We start from the raw sequence: 15,995 nt of genomic DNA on the forward strand, positions 1-15,995 counted from the left end.
TGTGTGGCAACAAAACAACTTGTTTTATTTAACTGGAGACTTTTAAGTCCATGATTAGTCACACTGCCCCAGACAGTCTTTTAAGGAAAGAAACATCAAAAGAAAGTGGGAAACTATTAAACTTGTATGGTTTGCGTGCACAAATAGCAGCTTGCACAAAGTTTTGTGCATTTGTTGAAGGTGAAAGTCTTAATTTGAAGGAACTATTCTGGCTTTTTATGTGGTTAAATAGTGAAGGTCATTGTCCTCATTTTCAGAAATGTCTTTACAAGCCCTCACAGATTTGCTCATGATCTGCCCATTCATATGGGATCCTAGAGTTTCCTATGAATGTCAAATAGTCCTCAGACCACAATAACTTGATGGTTTTTTGAGTTGTTTGGTCTTTTGAACCACTAAGATGCTGGAGTATCTGTGCTTCCCTCTCTTCCTGGTTCCCATGTGGGGCCTTCCGACAGAAACAATTTCCTCTCCCTTAGAATGAGACCACAAGCCCCAACTGCGTCCCTCAGAGGTCAAACAGGAAGGCCCCAAAGTAGCTGGAGGAGTCTTCTGCATACACAGCTGTGGGAGAAGACACAGAGATGAAGATCTCGTCGCCTGCGCGAAGTTCAAACAGGCCCCCCTGGTAGATGGAGTGAAGGGCGTTCTCGCTGTCTGGAGACCAACATTTGGTGCCCACACCCTTCAGGAGCTGAATAGGGCGGGCGTAGGCGGTCTTCTTGTAGACGCACTGCACCACCTGGTGGCTGTCGGAGCCCGAGTGGTAATTGTCGATGGAGAGGGTGAGATAACGGAAGTAGACTTGGCCGTAGAGGTAGTAGCGGCCTGCACGAGGGATACGCAGGCGTCCGTTGGACACAGTCATGTTGTGCAGGTGGGAGCCGAAACTCTGGTTCCCCCAGGAACGAACGGGATGGCGACAGGACTGGTGAAGGTCAGTCTGAGGGGTTAAGGATGTCGTACCTGGTGTAACAAGAAAGGTGCAACAAAATGTGATCACCTCAGTGTACAACAGCAGTTCTGCTTCAACACTGCTCCATATCATTAATTAATGTGAACCTGAAATCCTTAAAGTGGTAGTTTACCCAAAAACCAGATCCAGATCTTCGTGCATCTTCGGAACACAAATTAAGATATTTTTGATAACTTCTGAGAGCTCTCTGACCCTCCATAGACAGCAATGCAACTGCAATGTACCCAGGTCCAGAAACGTAGCGAGGACATCAGTGGTTCAACCATAATTTTAAGAAGCAACGAGAATACTTTTTTTGCGCAAAGGAAACAATAACTTATTTTATTCAGCAATTCCTCTCCCTGAGATACCGTCTTCCACCATTTTGGAGAGTATGCCAGAATGTAATCAATGTTGTTTACATTCAGTAGACAGCGTGCGCATGCTGAACGTAAACAACACTGATTACGTTGTGGGGTACTCTCCAAAATGGCGGAAGACGGTATCTCAGGGAGAGGAATTGCTGAATTAATTATGTTATTATTGTTTTCTTTGTGCACAAAAAGTATTTTTGTAGCTTCGTAAAATTATGGTTGAACCACTAATGTCACATGGGACTATTTTAACAATGTCTTTGTCTACGTTTTTGGACCTGGGAACATTACAGTTGCATTGCTGTCTATGGGAGGGTCAGAGAGCTCTCGGATTTGATAAAAAAAAATATCTTAATTTGTGTTCCGAAGTTGAACGGAGGTGTTATGGGTTTGGAATAACATGAGGGTGAGTAATTAATGACAGAATTTTCATTTTTGGGTGAACAGGATTTGTTGTCATTTGTGTCCCCATGACTTCCTACTGCATTACTGCAATAAACGTGCATTTTTAATTAGCAATGCAAAAAAACTTTTTAAATGGTCTCTTCGTATAATCACAGGTGCTCTTGGGCACACAACACACTTTTATAGTAAAAATAAAAAGCCTTTAATTAACTGGGCATTAAAACAGTTTAAAGTGTAGATCTACGCAGCTAGGGTACACAGCCTTCTTCAGGGTATTATTACTTCATGTCAACTAATGTAGGTCACCAATGTTAACACATCAAACCTTATTGTATAGTGTTACCAATAAATTTTATGGTATAATTTAAGTTTACCTTTATTGGTAAACTATGCAAACCTTGTTTTTCCATGGCAAAACATGGTCCATTAACTCCTTAACATGGCATTTTTTGTGAATGTGGGAATGTCTTACTGCAATTTGTTTGTGACCACAAAGCATTTGTTCAGCTTTTTTTCATGTGAGATATCAGTTGAGTAAACAGTCAGAAATGTTTTGTTCTGTTACTGGATTCCTAATGAAGTGGTTTGTTAAGATTGTTTCCAGAAGGACAAGAGAGCTGTAGAAACTTAAAGGATTGTTTTGCTGACACGAGTACAGGCTTGTGTGATACACACACCCAAACATGCGGGCAAACTCACCCTGCAGTCCACTGTCTCTGAGAGTAAGATGAGCTGACGGCCGTGGGCTGCCAGTGGTGAGTAATTTTGTACGTGGAGGGATAGCGACTCTTTCTGCGAAACACAGTAAAGAACAAAGAGTGAACAAGTCAACAAAGCAAAAAAGAAATATGATTTCAAGTCATTTAAAAATATAGATGTACTAAATTTGAAAAGAGACTGTAGGTTAGTTCAGGTAACTAAATCGAAGAGGAAGAAACACTTGAATTCCTGTGGTTTTAAGTTACCTTGAAAGGTGTGTTTCGAGATTACGTTTTCTGTCACCTAAAAGAGAGCAGAAAATACAGAAGACAAAGGACATGTTTATACATATATTTCTGACAATTATAGGGTGCTACTAAAGTACACACTCCTGATTTGGTGTTACACATTTTAAACATAACATCACTAAGACATTTTCCACATTCAAGTCCATGTAAGAAAGACAATCCAACCTCTTTTCTGGAACACCGGAGTGGCACAAAAACAGTTAAGCCACAATTGAAAGAGAAAAGTCCTCATTACATTTGATTTATTTGGAGCGTTTTTAGAGCAACAAGCCAAATCAAATATTTTTTAGATCCATCAGGCTACAGATTTGACAGTCGTCTTGGACTTACACCTAGTGGTGTGGATGTAGCATTATGCAAAAGCAAAAAAAAGAAATTCAGCTACTGTTGCTTCTGTAGAAATGCCTATTCACAGTCAGCCATGACTAATTTATTCAGTGAGCTATAGTGCCCAATACTACAGACATTATAGAGATGAATAGTGAATAGCATTTTTCTGCTCATGTGATCTCAGTATGGCTGTGGATGTGCTCTGTGTTAAATAAAACATCTTTTATTAGGTTTCTAATTTGACTGGAGTCAATGGTTTTAAACCTTTTTCAAACATACTATTAATTCTTAGCACTTATATATATATAAAAATGACTAAATACACATTCAAAAAATTTACTTATGAGGGACCAGAAATCTGTTGTATGTAATCTAGTTTCCAGAGGAAGAAACAGATCAATGCTGAATGTTTTTGTGTGTTGAAGGTTGAAGCTAGTCTCCCTGGTTATGTGCATATCTAAAGTGCACCAGCTCCAAACGCCATAAACAGACTACTTGCCATCACTTGGGGTATAAAAAACACATAAAAATATTGCATGTCTTTACCTTGGAAATGTAGGCTTTGAGTCCTTCGGCAAGTTTAATGCATGGCTCACCAAAGAGCTGGACCAGGTCATCAGGCACATCCTGTTCTTTCTCCAGTGCGTTCAGAAGACCCAAGCACCTCAGCTCCTCCACCACACCTTGTGTCCGAGCCTGTCAATGACACATTCACCAGTCCACTTAAAAATGCTTAAACATGTCCTCATGCGCTGGAACATCCTAAAAGGCTTTATTTCTCAGGAATACATTAGAGAATTTTCTGATTTTAAAAATAAATGTAGCTTTTATTCGTCTAATGTGTGTAGTTATAAATCAGCTAATTCAACTCAACTACATCCTCTTAACCCTTATAAAGGTTTTTGTTCTTTTTTGACCGATTTCATTTTTGTCCCTTTATATATATATATATATATATATATATATATATATATATAAAATGGTTTCATGGCGGTGGTCAAAAATTGCTGAGTTTTCTTACAATCTATACAAAACAAAATGTAATAAAAATGGACTCACTGAGTTTAAGTGGTCATTAAAAAGTCAAACCTTGGCCGTCCGTGGTCAAAATTGCCCGACCATAGGAAATGGGAAAGACCCTAAACTGAAATCTGTACATCAGCCACATTGCTGAAAGCACACAAAAAATGAAGGAGCAAGACTGTAAAACATCCAAAATACAAAGACCCCACCAACGAACTAAGCATAAAATCTAGTATTCTTTCACAATAAATGTCAATAAATATTGTTGTTTTTTCAAAAGTTGGCAGCAATGTCACCGAAATGTATACAAATTCTCATATTTTCCTTGTTTCCACTTACAGAAGTGTATATTTTTATTGTAGTAAAGTTCCAAATGTTTGCATATTTGTTTATACAAACAATGTTGAAACAGAAATTTACATATAAGTTAGAAATGACCAAAAGAAATCACCTAAAAGTGCAACATTTCATTGTCAATATGTCAGGGAAGTTAGTGCTGTGGCATTCATTTAAACAAAAATGACCGCCAAAGTGTGACCCTTTTTTTAAATAGCTTAGGAGGGATGAAAATGTCAACAGTATTAGAAAATAATATCAGAAACCGGCCTTTTCTGGTCAGTATCATCTCTGCATACTTTTACTATAGCCACACACACATGCACAAAAAAACAGGCCTTTTGGGGGTTGAATAAAAAAATTCCCACAATGGAAAACTATTTTACCACAAGAATATATGATAAGGGAAAAAAAAATATTAAGAGTTTCTAAATGCCTACAAATCCGCTTGTCACTAGAGAAACAGACTAGACCATGTGATCTAAGGCTTCTGCGGCTGATATTTTGGCTCAGTATTACTGTTTTCAGGACCCCTTGCGTATTGTGTCTACTGGCCCAAACTGCAAAACCTACTCATCATGACCACTGACATTGAGTTTTAATAAAGCAGAGGATTTGAAAGTAATTCATATGTTAATTAAGCCTGACAGCCTTCCTCTGGTTTAATTAAAGTTTGTATTTATTCTGGTAGAGAGCCCAAATCTTTGTTTATCTTTGAGGGGAGTTTTCTAAACCACTTTCAGCCTTCTGAAAAGTCTGTGACCAATAACCTTTTTTAATCTAACTTTTTGAAGAGATACTTAAAAGGACGCATTTGTTTGTTTTAAGAGCCAGTGAAGGAAAAAAATAGCTGAAACAATATCAACAATAACACAGAATTATTAACATTCAGTCATTATGCAGCTTGCCTCACGGGACATTTTCTGTCAAGAGTTTGACAGCTTTGCCACACAACACACAAATAATGTGTCAGAATACATAGGACACCATACAAAAGCTCTTAGCAGAGATCGGATTAATACAATGCAAAGCTTTGGACAAGAATTTAGCAATTCTGTGTGCAAAATGTATTGACCTGATTCATTGCATCGTAACTGATTATGCCAAAGAGCCATGACCTAATTCCTGTGGCAGCTAAACACAGTAATCACCATTCCAAAATGATAGTCAAAGAAAAAAGCAGTGCTGACACAATGAAAACTTTGTAAACTTGATACCAAGATGACAGCATGTCAGCCTGCAGGGTAAGAAAAAGCTTTAATGCCATTTCCATATGATCTCCATTATGATTTTACAATGCACAAGAGCTCTATCTAGTTTTGTAGGATGTTATGGGAACATAGGCTATACATTTTGAAAAGTTCTGCAAATAATATAAAGTTTAGAATTATATAGACAGTGCATAATTGCTCCATAAATCGCCTTTAACAACAATATTAGTATTGCAACTTTTTGTTCACTGCAGTTTTACCTGTGCCATTGACATGTTTAAGTATATGAAGAGTCCTGTGGTCGAGGCGACTTGAAGGACAATCACGATGACCACAACAGCTGTCACCCACAACCTGGATGGCACTTCGAGACGACTTTTGGCCTGAACCATGATGAATGAGCTCGATTCGCTACTAACAGACTGTAAATATTCGCAGTTGCCTTCGGATGCGGCGGCGCTCCTGTCGAGTGACTCCAGCACGCGCTGAGGAGGGGCTGCGGAGTCCGTGTCCATCTCTGGGACTCGCTCAAGAAGTCTGGTTTCTACCTACCACCACGCACAAGAAGTCCGAAGGAGATGAATAGGTTTGAATGACAAGAATATCATCTTATTAGCAAACGAGTTTCCAGTGAGTCCTTCGAGTTTTAGCGACAACAGGTCAGAGACGTAGCGGAGAAAATACGGTGCCGCGCGGAATAACAGAGTTTGACGATAGAGTATATCATTCGCTCTCCATCCTGCCTTCTCGGTTTTCATTTGACACCGCCTCATGCCTCCAAATTACCTGTATCATGTGCAATACACACTTGTCACCTGCAAGCGCTGTGTAGTAATAAAATAATTAGGCTAAATTAATCATAAAATAGAGTCATACATCAGTGAGTGAGGGATAGTTAACCCAAAAATTAGAATTCTGTCATCATTTCTTCATCTACATTTTGAATGAATTTATTTTTCTATTATACACAGGAAAAGATATTTTGAAGAATGTTGGTAAGCAAATAGTTGATGGTAGCCATCGACCTCTAGTAGCTATAGTCCTATTCGTTTTCTATCGAAGTAAACGGCTACCGTCAACTGTTTGGTTACAACAGTCTTCAAAATATCTTTTGTGCTCAACAGAAGAAAGAAACTCATAGGTTTGCAACCTCGAGGGTGACTAAATGATGACACAATTTCCATTTTTGTGTGAACTTTCTCTTACGTAAGCAGTTTTAGCAGTAGTAGTAGGCCTAACCTCATTTTATAAATAAAGCCTACATAAACTTAAGCCTAAATACTTTGTGGAGTAAATATGTATAATATCACGTTTTATGAATAGGTAGCCTACAAATTGATTATGTGAAAAGACCATGATATTCATGAAAATATAGATTTTTGTTTTAAAATATTGTTTTAAATAACTATCATGTGTAGGCTACATCCATCCATCTTGGTTTGTTTATTTAGTTACTTATTGAGCATGCAGGTATTTTCATTCTTAGAGGCGTGTATGTATTTGTATTGTTTTTTTTGTTTTGTATGGCAGATGAATGTAACAGCTATTATTGAAAACACTGCTATCTTAAAGGCTTTTAATAACAAATTAGTTTTTTAGGGCAGATTCTTACAACATGCTTTAACTTCTAGGAAATAAGGGGACATTTTTATTTAAATGTATTAAATGGATCATGTTTAAGTAAATAAGTAATAAGTCATCAGTATAGTCATTTGGTCTAACAGGAAAGCATAAAGACTGGAATTTATACTTTCACCACTGGATTGTTTACCAGTTGTTTCCTGCCTCAGTAGGCTATCTGTAAGCTTATGGTCTGAACATCACTCTTTATAGAAGATGTTTCCAAATCAGAGCTATAGACAACAGAGCTACAGGGAAAATTCATGCATAGATTGTGTTTATTTGATTTCCGGTTCATGGAGGATGATGGTATGTCTCTGAAGTTTAGCTGATGGGGATGGGAGACAGATGTTTTGAACACTGGAGAGCAGCCAGTGGGTTACGGCCGCCCCCTGATTCCCCACACCCACATACATCAGATTCACAGAAGAGGCCGAGAACAGCTCGAGAAGGGAACGACACAATAACAACTCATTTGCAAAGGGTTGAAAATATCAATTTCCTACTCAATGCAATGACCAACTAAAACCCAACCTGGTTTTTGTGCAGATCATGTAGTGAACAAATTTTAACATGATAGCCTACATTCTCTTATGGAAAAATATTATATATATATATAAAGGATTTGACTTATGGTTTCTTCTGTTTTATTATTTAACGTATTTTAAATGTGCACCAAGAACAGAACAATCCCCCCTTTAAGGGGCAGATATATGTCGGTTGCTGTCTTTAGCTTTTCCAGAGGACAGCTAACGTTTGGGGAATTCTGTTCGCTAGCTCACAGAACAGCTGTCATCAAAGCCAGGATGAGCTTGGAGCAAGAACTGGAAATATGATTCACTGTAGTGGAAAAACACATGGCATGTAAAAGTATGAGTTCATACACCCTTATTATATCTAAATAAGATACAGGATTTATTTAGTTTTTACAGAACATTTATTAATTTGATTAGCTTTTGCTTTTTCAGTGTAAATGTGCCTTTTCAAATTTTAAGATTTTTTTTTTACGAATTGTATATTATAGGAGTTGCCATTTCTTACTGGTATTGTACATAGTGTAAATGTTGAATAATATGCATCCGTGTAATAAACATGTTATTTTTATGTTATTATGAACATAGACATATCTATGATTATGAAGGCCACGAGAGGGCATCGTCTGTTTTTTTCCTGAACCGGATGAGGCGACGCTGTGGGTGGAGTCATCGAGTTCAGGCGGGAAAACGAACCCGTGATGACGCAACACGTTCAAACACAGTTGTGTTTAATGCAATGGCTCCATAGACAGTCAAAGAAAGAGAATGGCTCCCATCAAAATAAAACATATCGTCTCGTTTACATCACAGGTAAATATCTGATCGAAATGTCATGTTAACAGTCTGACTCTAACTCCGTTCTTTATACTCTAACTCTATTTTGATAACGTTCATGAACATTACGTAATGATGATGTTTTGTATAAACTATTCTAGCACCTGTACAGTTACAATATTGAAATCAAAATATAACTTATATGAATAAAAGTTACTTATTTTTAATTACTTTAATGTGCATTACGTGAAACTTAGCATGTTATAACGATATGAATGTACACTACATGATGCTTAGCATGTTATTAAGTAACTTAGTGTAATAATGTTTCTTAATCTGATTAATGAAAGTTATTAAAGTGTTACCTCTAATAACCCTCTCTCTTGCATGACTGAATCTCAGGACAGTAAGAATGGTGTGAATAATCTGTGTGAAGACAGTAGCAGCAGCAGACCATGGTTGTGCAGTGTCCAGGACTGCAGTGGAGTCCTCAGGGTGGAGCTACAGATGGAGCGAGCCTCTGCTATAGGATTCATTGATGTTGGTGTGTTGGTGTTAACATAAACATCACCCACTATTATCTGATATGTATTCTTGGTGTATTAATGTTCATTCCTGTCTTTCTTTGTAAAGGCAACTGTGGCTCTGCGTTCATTCAGGTTGATGTCGGCCGCTCCTCCTGGTCATTAGACCGTCCTTATGTCACCCTGCTGCCCACCGCAACACTCATGAGTCCAGTGGACTCCAAACAGGGCACTGGCCGGCAAAATGTGCGCATGTTTAAAAAAGGTATAAACCTTTGCTACAAACTCAACCCTCTGCTATTCCTCACTTAGAGGTCGCATTTGTGATTCTCTGTGGTCGAAACAGACCAAATACATTTTTTTAAATGAATGTACTAAATTTTATTTCAGTATTATTTGTACTGTGATATTTTGTATTATGTGTGGATTTCATAGTGCTAAACAATATGAATTTCTAAATGATGCATTATTTATTTCTATATAAAATAATGTAAATACTAGAAGATATTTCATGTTATTTTAAGTTGCAAACAATGATGGGTATATTTAGATGTTTCTCCATCAAGGCTGATTATTCAAAAAAACTGTATATTTATTATTTTTGTATGTTTATGTTTTTCCCATTCGTTTCCTATCATGTTTGACTGAAGATCACTAGTGTAACTGCTTTTTAAACACAATTTAGCCTTTTTTTAATCATGTCCACCTTGTTTTATTCATACTGAAAGTGCATGAGACTGAATTGTATTCATTGGCATTGAAAGACTGAGGTAATGATTTAAATGTGTCCATGTCCAGTTGATTTTCTCCCTCAGGCTGCGAAGGAGAGCTGGGACAGACTGCGAGTCACCTGCACTCAGCCTTTCAACAAACGGTCACAGTTTGGTCTGTCCTTTCTGCGCATCCGTACCATGGAAGATGAGGCCGAAGATTCCTCAGTGCAACTTGAAGATATCGCTGGTGAAAATCTGGTGAGAGATTTGATGTTTTTTTGTGTGTGTGTGTGTTTAAAACAATCTGCTTTTACTTTTACCATATATCCAGCATCACAGCAGCTGGTTTAATTGAGTTTAATCGATAGGTATTGTTTCACAGAGCACACCAGAAAAGATGACATCTGTGATGGAGTGGCTTTCCAGTCCAGCTATCCAAAACACGTTTTTTGGACGAATCACAGGGTCTGTGTCGGACACGTAGTCTTTGTTCTAAAGCTAGATGTGTAGTAGCATGATATTCAGAAGGCACTCACTCTCTGCTCGTTTTCAGGGATGTCTCCTCAGATCGCCAAAGGAATGCCGGGAGTTTGAGTCGGGCAGAGCGCATGGTCAAAGCTGCCCACTCAAACAGATGCTCCTTGTCAACATCCCCCTGCAGTACTACATCCAGCACAACACCTCCGAGAGAAGATAACCTGAAATCCCCACCAGGCAAGTTGTTATTTGGACACCACACAGACAGAGTGGAAAAATCTATGTTTTTTTCTAAATACTAATGTTGTGTCTGTCTTTACGGGCCAAATTAGGTGGATTTAGGACTTCCAGTAACCAACTAAAGGCCCCTCAAGAGCAAAGGAAGAAGTCAAAAGCACGGTATGAACTGAGAAAAAAAAAATCTGATTTGAAGGATAGACAGATTGAGGTCTGCAGATTTTTGTTTTAATTCTGAGCACAAAAAGCACATTTGACATTTTTGAACCTTTGTTTATATATTTGATATTATTATTTAATAATAAATAAATAAAAACAGTAATATTGTGAAATACTACAATTAAAATAATTGAATGACAATTTTCTAGTTTAATGTGCTTTGAAATGTATTTAATGGCAAAACTGAATTTTCAGCATCATTACTCCAGTCTTCAGTTCACATGATCCTTCAGAAATCATTCTAATATGCTGATCTGCTGCTCAAGAAACATTTCTTATTATTATCAATGTTGAAAACAGTTTAATATTTTTATGGATACTGTAATACAGATTCTTCAGGATTCTCAGATGAATAGAAAGTTCAAAAGAAGAGAATTTATTTAATAAATATTTATATTTTTTGTAACAGTATTACTGTTTTTTATTATTATTAATTTCTTAAAAATTAACAATATATGTCTATATTTATTTATGCAGTGTTTTATTCTTAATTATTAAGACTAATTTATTCTATGTGTTTGCAAGAAAAGTCAGGATTTAAAAAAAATAACAAATTATTTACATTATTATGATATTAATTTGTTTAGTTGAGAGTTATATTTAATGTATAAAAACACATTTTTCCATTGGAGAACTTTTGAAACGATCTAAAATTATGATGCATGACATGACCGTCAGGTTTTACACAAATTTATAGAGGTTATGCTGCTTGGGTGCTGATTTTATTAAAGAAAAATACTTTATTAAAAACCTGTTTTATTAAAAAAAAGGTTGCTAAGAACTTAAATTATGTAAATTCTGTCATTTGTCATTCTGTCAAATGAGAAAAGTGCAAAACACATTTTTTTTACTAGTGCTCCCTGTCTACATGCACTCTTTTGTAGTATATTTTCTTCCCTCTTTATAATCTTTATAGACCTGTGTATTTTGTATTTAATGGTGGTCATTCAGGCAGAGCCTTATAAGCAGTGGCACTCCACAGAAGAGATCCAGACCTACAGCATCCACCCATGAACCCAGCTCAACGAGCCCACACAGAAGTGCCCACCAGGCTCCACAGGGCTCTCCTGAGACCCGATGTCCTCTTTGTGGAGGTAATGTGACTGTGTACATGCCAACTAGAGTTTATTTTTGCAGGCAAATAGATCTGCAGCCCACTGTGGCTCATAATTTACAGTTCACAAGGTCTTCATCTATTTCTTTTGCTTTTTGTCCACATAGAATGCTTCAGTCCTGATTATCTGCCTTTCCATGCTTCCACCTGCCTGGATTCTGATTCAGCCGAGCTCATGGGAGTCAGGGAAACAGAGCTCATGAGCTCACAGTACTCTTCTGCTTTTGACTCTGGCGCAGGTGAGCATTCAGTTTCGTGTCCTCTTTGCTCCTTCCGATTCCCCCCAGACCGTATCCAGCAGCACGCCAGCACCTGTGGAGACACGGTAGAGCCAGGTACTGTGTGGATGAACTGAGAGAAGAGCACTGTGGACTCAAAAACTTTCTCAGAATAGCAGCATACAAACAGAAATCAGGTCTTCTCTTGGTTTCCAAGGCCTTGGACAAAACGCCGTTCAGTAAACACTGTGTATCCTACCGGCTTATGCCTCCCTAAAAAGACTGTGTTTTTATTGTTTATAACATTGGTCATTATGAAATGTTTGACTGGCAAACATGTTTTGGCTGTAAATATGTTTGTCGTCTTATCAGTTGTTCACTCTCTGTGATATCAATTAGAAAGTTAAATAAAACCATTGTTTGTAATTGATTACACCATATTGTCATAAATGTAAAATATAGGTTTTAGAAAGTTCGGATTTGTCATTTTTCTCACTTTTTCAACAACAAAAATAAATACATCTTTTTGGTTTAAAAGTGATTACATATACAACACTGTTTAAAAGTTCGGTGTAGGTCAGATGTTTTATTGTTTTGTTTTTCTTAAAGAAGTATCTTATGATTATCATAGCGGCATTCATTTGAGCAGAAATACACTAAAATGGTAATACTTTGAAATATAATACAAATTTAAACTGGATATATTATAAAATGTAGTTTATTTCTGTGATAGCAAAGCTGAATTTGCATCTGCAATTTCTTCAGTTTTGAATCCTTCAGAAATCATACTGATCTGCTGATTTGGTGCTCAGAAATATTATTATCAATGTTGAAAAATGGAAGAGCTGCTTATTATTGTAGAAACTGGTCAAATTTTTCTGAATTGTTTGATGAATAGAGAACTTTTATTTGAAATTGTAAATGTTTTTACTGTAACTTTTGTTCAATTTAATCTGTTTTTCTGAATGAAAGTATTCAATTCTTTATGATATTTCCTTACTGATCACAAGCTTTTTAACTAGTGTATGAGTAAAAAAAAAACACATTAAATATTTTCCTTTTTAAATAAAAAAAGCCTGAAAAGTACACACACTAACCCTGTGTCGTTGAGGCCTGATGTTTACAGAGCTGTTGAATGGAGGAAGTGCACTGATGGAGGTGTATCGTGAGCTCTAATGGGATGCAACAAAATGCTATGGTTGTGTTTTTAATTGGCTGTATCCTTTGGGGAATTGTTGCTGTTATTTGGTTTGTTCAGAATGAAATCATTCACCTGTGTTTTGACTCCTCAGTGGTGGCAGACCATTGGATTTGCTTAACTAGTGTCTGAATCACTCTTCTCAGATCAGGATAAGAGCCTCATAAAATAGCGTCACTGAATGCATTTTGGGGCTGCTTTGCTTTTTGGACATACATTGAATATGTAGGACATCCCTTGATACAATCTCACTGTAATATTTATATCCTTAGTGTGTCTGATGATGGAAATCCTCACGGTAAGAAATATGCATTGTTCCTTTTCAAAACGTATTTTGTAAGCTTGTATCAAGTCTTTGGAATTGTGCTTATTTTTCAGACCTGATATTTAAAGCACTACAAAATTAGCAGTGTATTTTTCTAATTTATTACATTTTTTCTATTCTTTTGTCACACATTTTATTATCAGCGTAATATCTTGGGTAAAAAGTTACAAATTTTGGTAGTGTATTTCATTTAGTGACGAAACAAAACCTTGCTGTCTATACTGCGTTAGACTAACCTGGACTTGTCCCTGTACTTACATTATCTTTTGTTAGTTTTGATTTGCTTATTCCTTTGATTTGATTATTCCTTATTTGTAAGTCGCTTTTGATAAAAATGTTTGCTAAATGTGTGTGTGTGTGTATATCCAGTATATATATATATATATATATATATATACAGTGTATGTATATATATATATACAGTTGCAATCAAAATTACTTTACAAATACAAGCTTTTCTGAAGATCCAGGATAAAATTTAAATTGCATCTATAACAGTTCACTGGCATATTAAAAGTGATATTGTCAATATATATTTTTGAGTTTAATTATACTGCTATGTCATAATTATTCAACCCCTATTCAACATTGCTGTTTTTAAATCACTTATTTGCATGGTGGGGAATAAAACAGTCTCAAAACACAATAAAACCTTTAGAAACTCTATTAAAAACAGAATTAGCTTGAGCTGTTACACATACATACAGTTAGCCCATGTATGTGTTGAAGTTGAGTAGCAAAAATGTCAACAGAGATCTCACAAAAGTTAAAGAGAATAAATATTGTATTACTTTAGAAAGGCTAAGGCTATGTGTATGAAGATTTCTAAAACATTAAAAGTTCCTAGAGACAGTTCTCAGCCTTATTTCTTAGCTTAAAGTGTGTTATACCAGAAAACCTTTGATGGTGTTGAAGAAAAAGCACAATATCAAAAAATGTTTAATCAGAGCTACTGAAAAAAAATCTGCAATGTTAAGCCTTAGACTTGAGACTTGCAAGATGACTCGATGAAAGGAGCAAAACCATTTCAATGCAGTGTGTAAGAAGAACACTAGACAAGTATGGCCTTCATGTTGAAACATCTTGCAGAATACCACTCTTGATCAAGAAGAACAAAAAGCACTTGAACTTGATAAAATTCATTTGTGTAGACCTGTGGAGCTCTGGAGGAATGTTTTATGGAGTGATGTGACCAAACTGGAACATGGATCAGCGGTTTGTCTACTGCAAAACAGGCAAAACTCAAAAGCAGAAGAACACCATCTCCATCCTCAAACTTGGAGGTGGATCAGTCCTGTTATGGGGTTTCTTAACTGTAGCAGGAAGTGGAAATCATGACTGTATGAACGACATCATGGATTCTTTGAAGCATCAAGCCATTTTGACAAGAATTGTGATGCCTTTGGTGCAAAGACTTAAGCTGATGATCAAAGGACTTTCCTGCAGGACAGTCATCCCAAAGTACACATCCAAATCTACTTTTTTTCTGATGTGACATTCAGCCAAGTATGGTGATCCATACTCAGAATTCGTGCTCTGCTTTTAACCCATCCAAAGTGCACAGACACAGCACTGAACACACACACACTGTGGACACACACCCGGAGCAGTGGGCAGCCATTTACAGTATGCTGCGGCGCCCAGGGAGCAGTTTTGGGGTCTGATGGTTTGCTCAAGGGCACCTAAGTTGTGGTATTTCCAGCCTGAGATTCAAACACACAACCCTAGGGTTAGGAGTCAAACTCTCTAACCACTAGGCCACGACTTCGGCTTGGTTCAGTGATCAGTTATAGAATGTTCTTAAGTGGCCTGCTCAGTCTCCAGAATCTAATTCTCATTGATAATATCTGGTTGAATTTAAAGAAAGCAGTAGTCAATGTGGAAAAACAAAGATTATCAGTGATCTGAAAGCTTTTTCAGTCGATGAATGGGCCAAGACTGTAGTAGAGAGGTGACAGAAGCTTCTAAGCACTTACAGACAGCGCTTATTGGTGATTTAAAAACATAAAAGATTCTGCACAAAATTTGAGTTTTGGGGGGTTGAATAATTTTGAACATAGATGTTTAGGGCCAATTTGAATTTCATCATGATTCTTCAGTGTTCCATTCTCATAAACAATCAAAAGTGTATTAACAAACTTTCTCTAATACTTTACTGATGCTTTTGTTAAATTGTTTTCATAAAATTTTGTTTGCCGCAGCAAAATGCCTTGCAGATCAAAGGGGTTGAATCATTTTGATTGGAACTGTATATATATATATATATATATATATATATATATATATATACACACACACACACACACACACTGTATATATATTAGTTTGTAGCACATTTACTAATGACAGAGCCAAACCAAAGTGCTGCACAGAGAAATATAATTAAACTAATAACAATA

General features: G+C 36.7%; 2 protein-coding genes across 3 annotated transcripts; one reads left to right on the forward strand and one right to left on the reverse strand.

Annotated features, from left to right (window-relative positions):
- Positions 1-328: 328 nt before the first annotated feature.
- On the reverse strand, positions 329-6,370 carry LOC132117335 (tumor necrosis factor ligand superfamily member 10-like). Its single transcript, XM_059526571.1, has 5 exons — positions 5,902-6,370; positions 3,618-3,767; positions 2,700-2,736; positions 2,434-2,526; positions 329-966 (listed from the first exon to the last, which is right to left on the reverse strand). The coding sequence occupies exons 1-5, from the start codon at positions 6,154-6,156 to the stop codon at positions 509-511; spliced, it is 993 nt and encodes a 330-aa protein (XP_059382554.1). The 5' UTR covers positions 6,157-6,370; the 3' UTR covers positions 329-508.
- Positions 6,371-8,445: 2,075 nt separating this feature from the next.
- xndc1 (xrcc1 N-terminal domain containing 1) lies at positions 8,446-13,094 on the forward strand. 2 transcript variants are annotated; one of them, XM_059525621.1, is made up of 9 exons: positions 8,446-8,607; positions 8,974-9,115; positions 9,205-9,360; positions 9,894-10,066; positions 10,191-10,273; positions 10,362-10,522; positions 10,618-10,684; positions 11,693-11,846; positions 11,973-12,099. In XM_059525621.1, exons 1-9 carry the CDS (start codon positions 8,563-8,565, stop codon positions 11,976-11,978), a joined length of 987 nt encoding a protein of 328 aa, XP_059381604.1. In that variant the 5' UTR covers positions 8,446-8,562; the 3' UTR covers positions 11,979-12,099. The 2 variants fall into 2 exon arrangements, with proteins under 2 accessions (XP_059381604.1, XP_059381603.1); XM_059525620.1 differs by having other exon boundaries at positions 8,447-8,607; positions 11,693-11,835; positions 11,963-13,094.
- Positions 13,095-15,995: the final 2,901 nt, after the last annotated feature.

The sequence above is a fragment of the Carassius carassius genome, chromosome 36 (assembly GCF_963082965.1).
Source record: "Carassius carassius chromosome 36, fCarCar2.1, whole genome shotgun sequence".
In the NCBI taxonomy this organism is placed as follows: domain Eukaryota; kingdom Metazoa; phylum Chordata; class Actinopteri; order Cypriniformes; family Cyprinidae; genus Carassius; species Carassius carassius.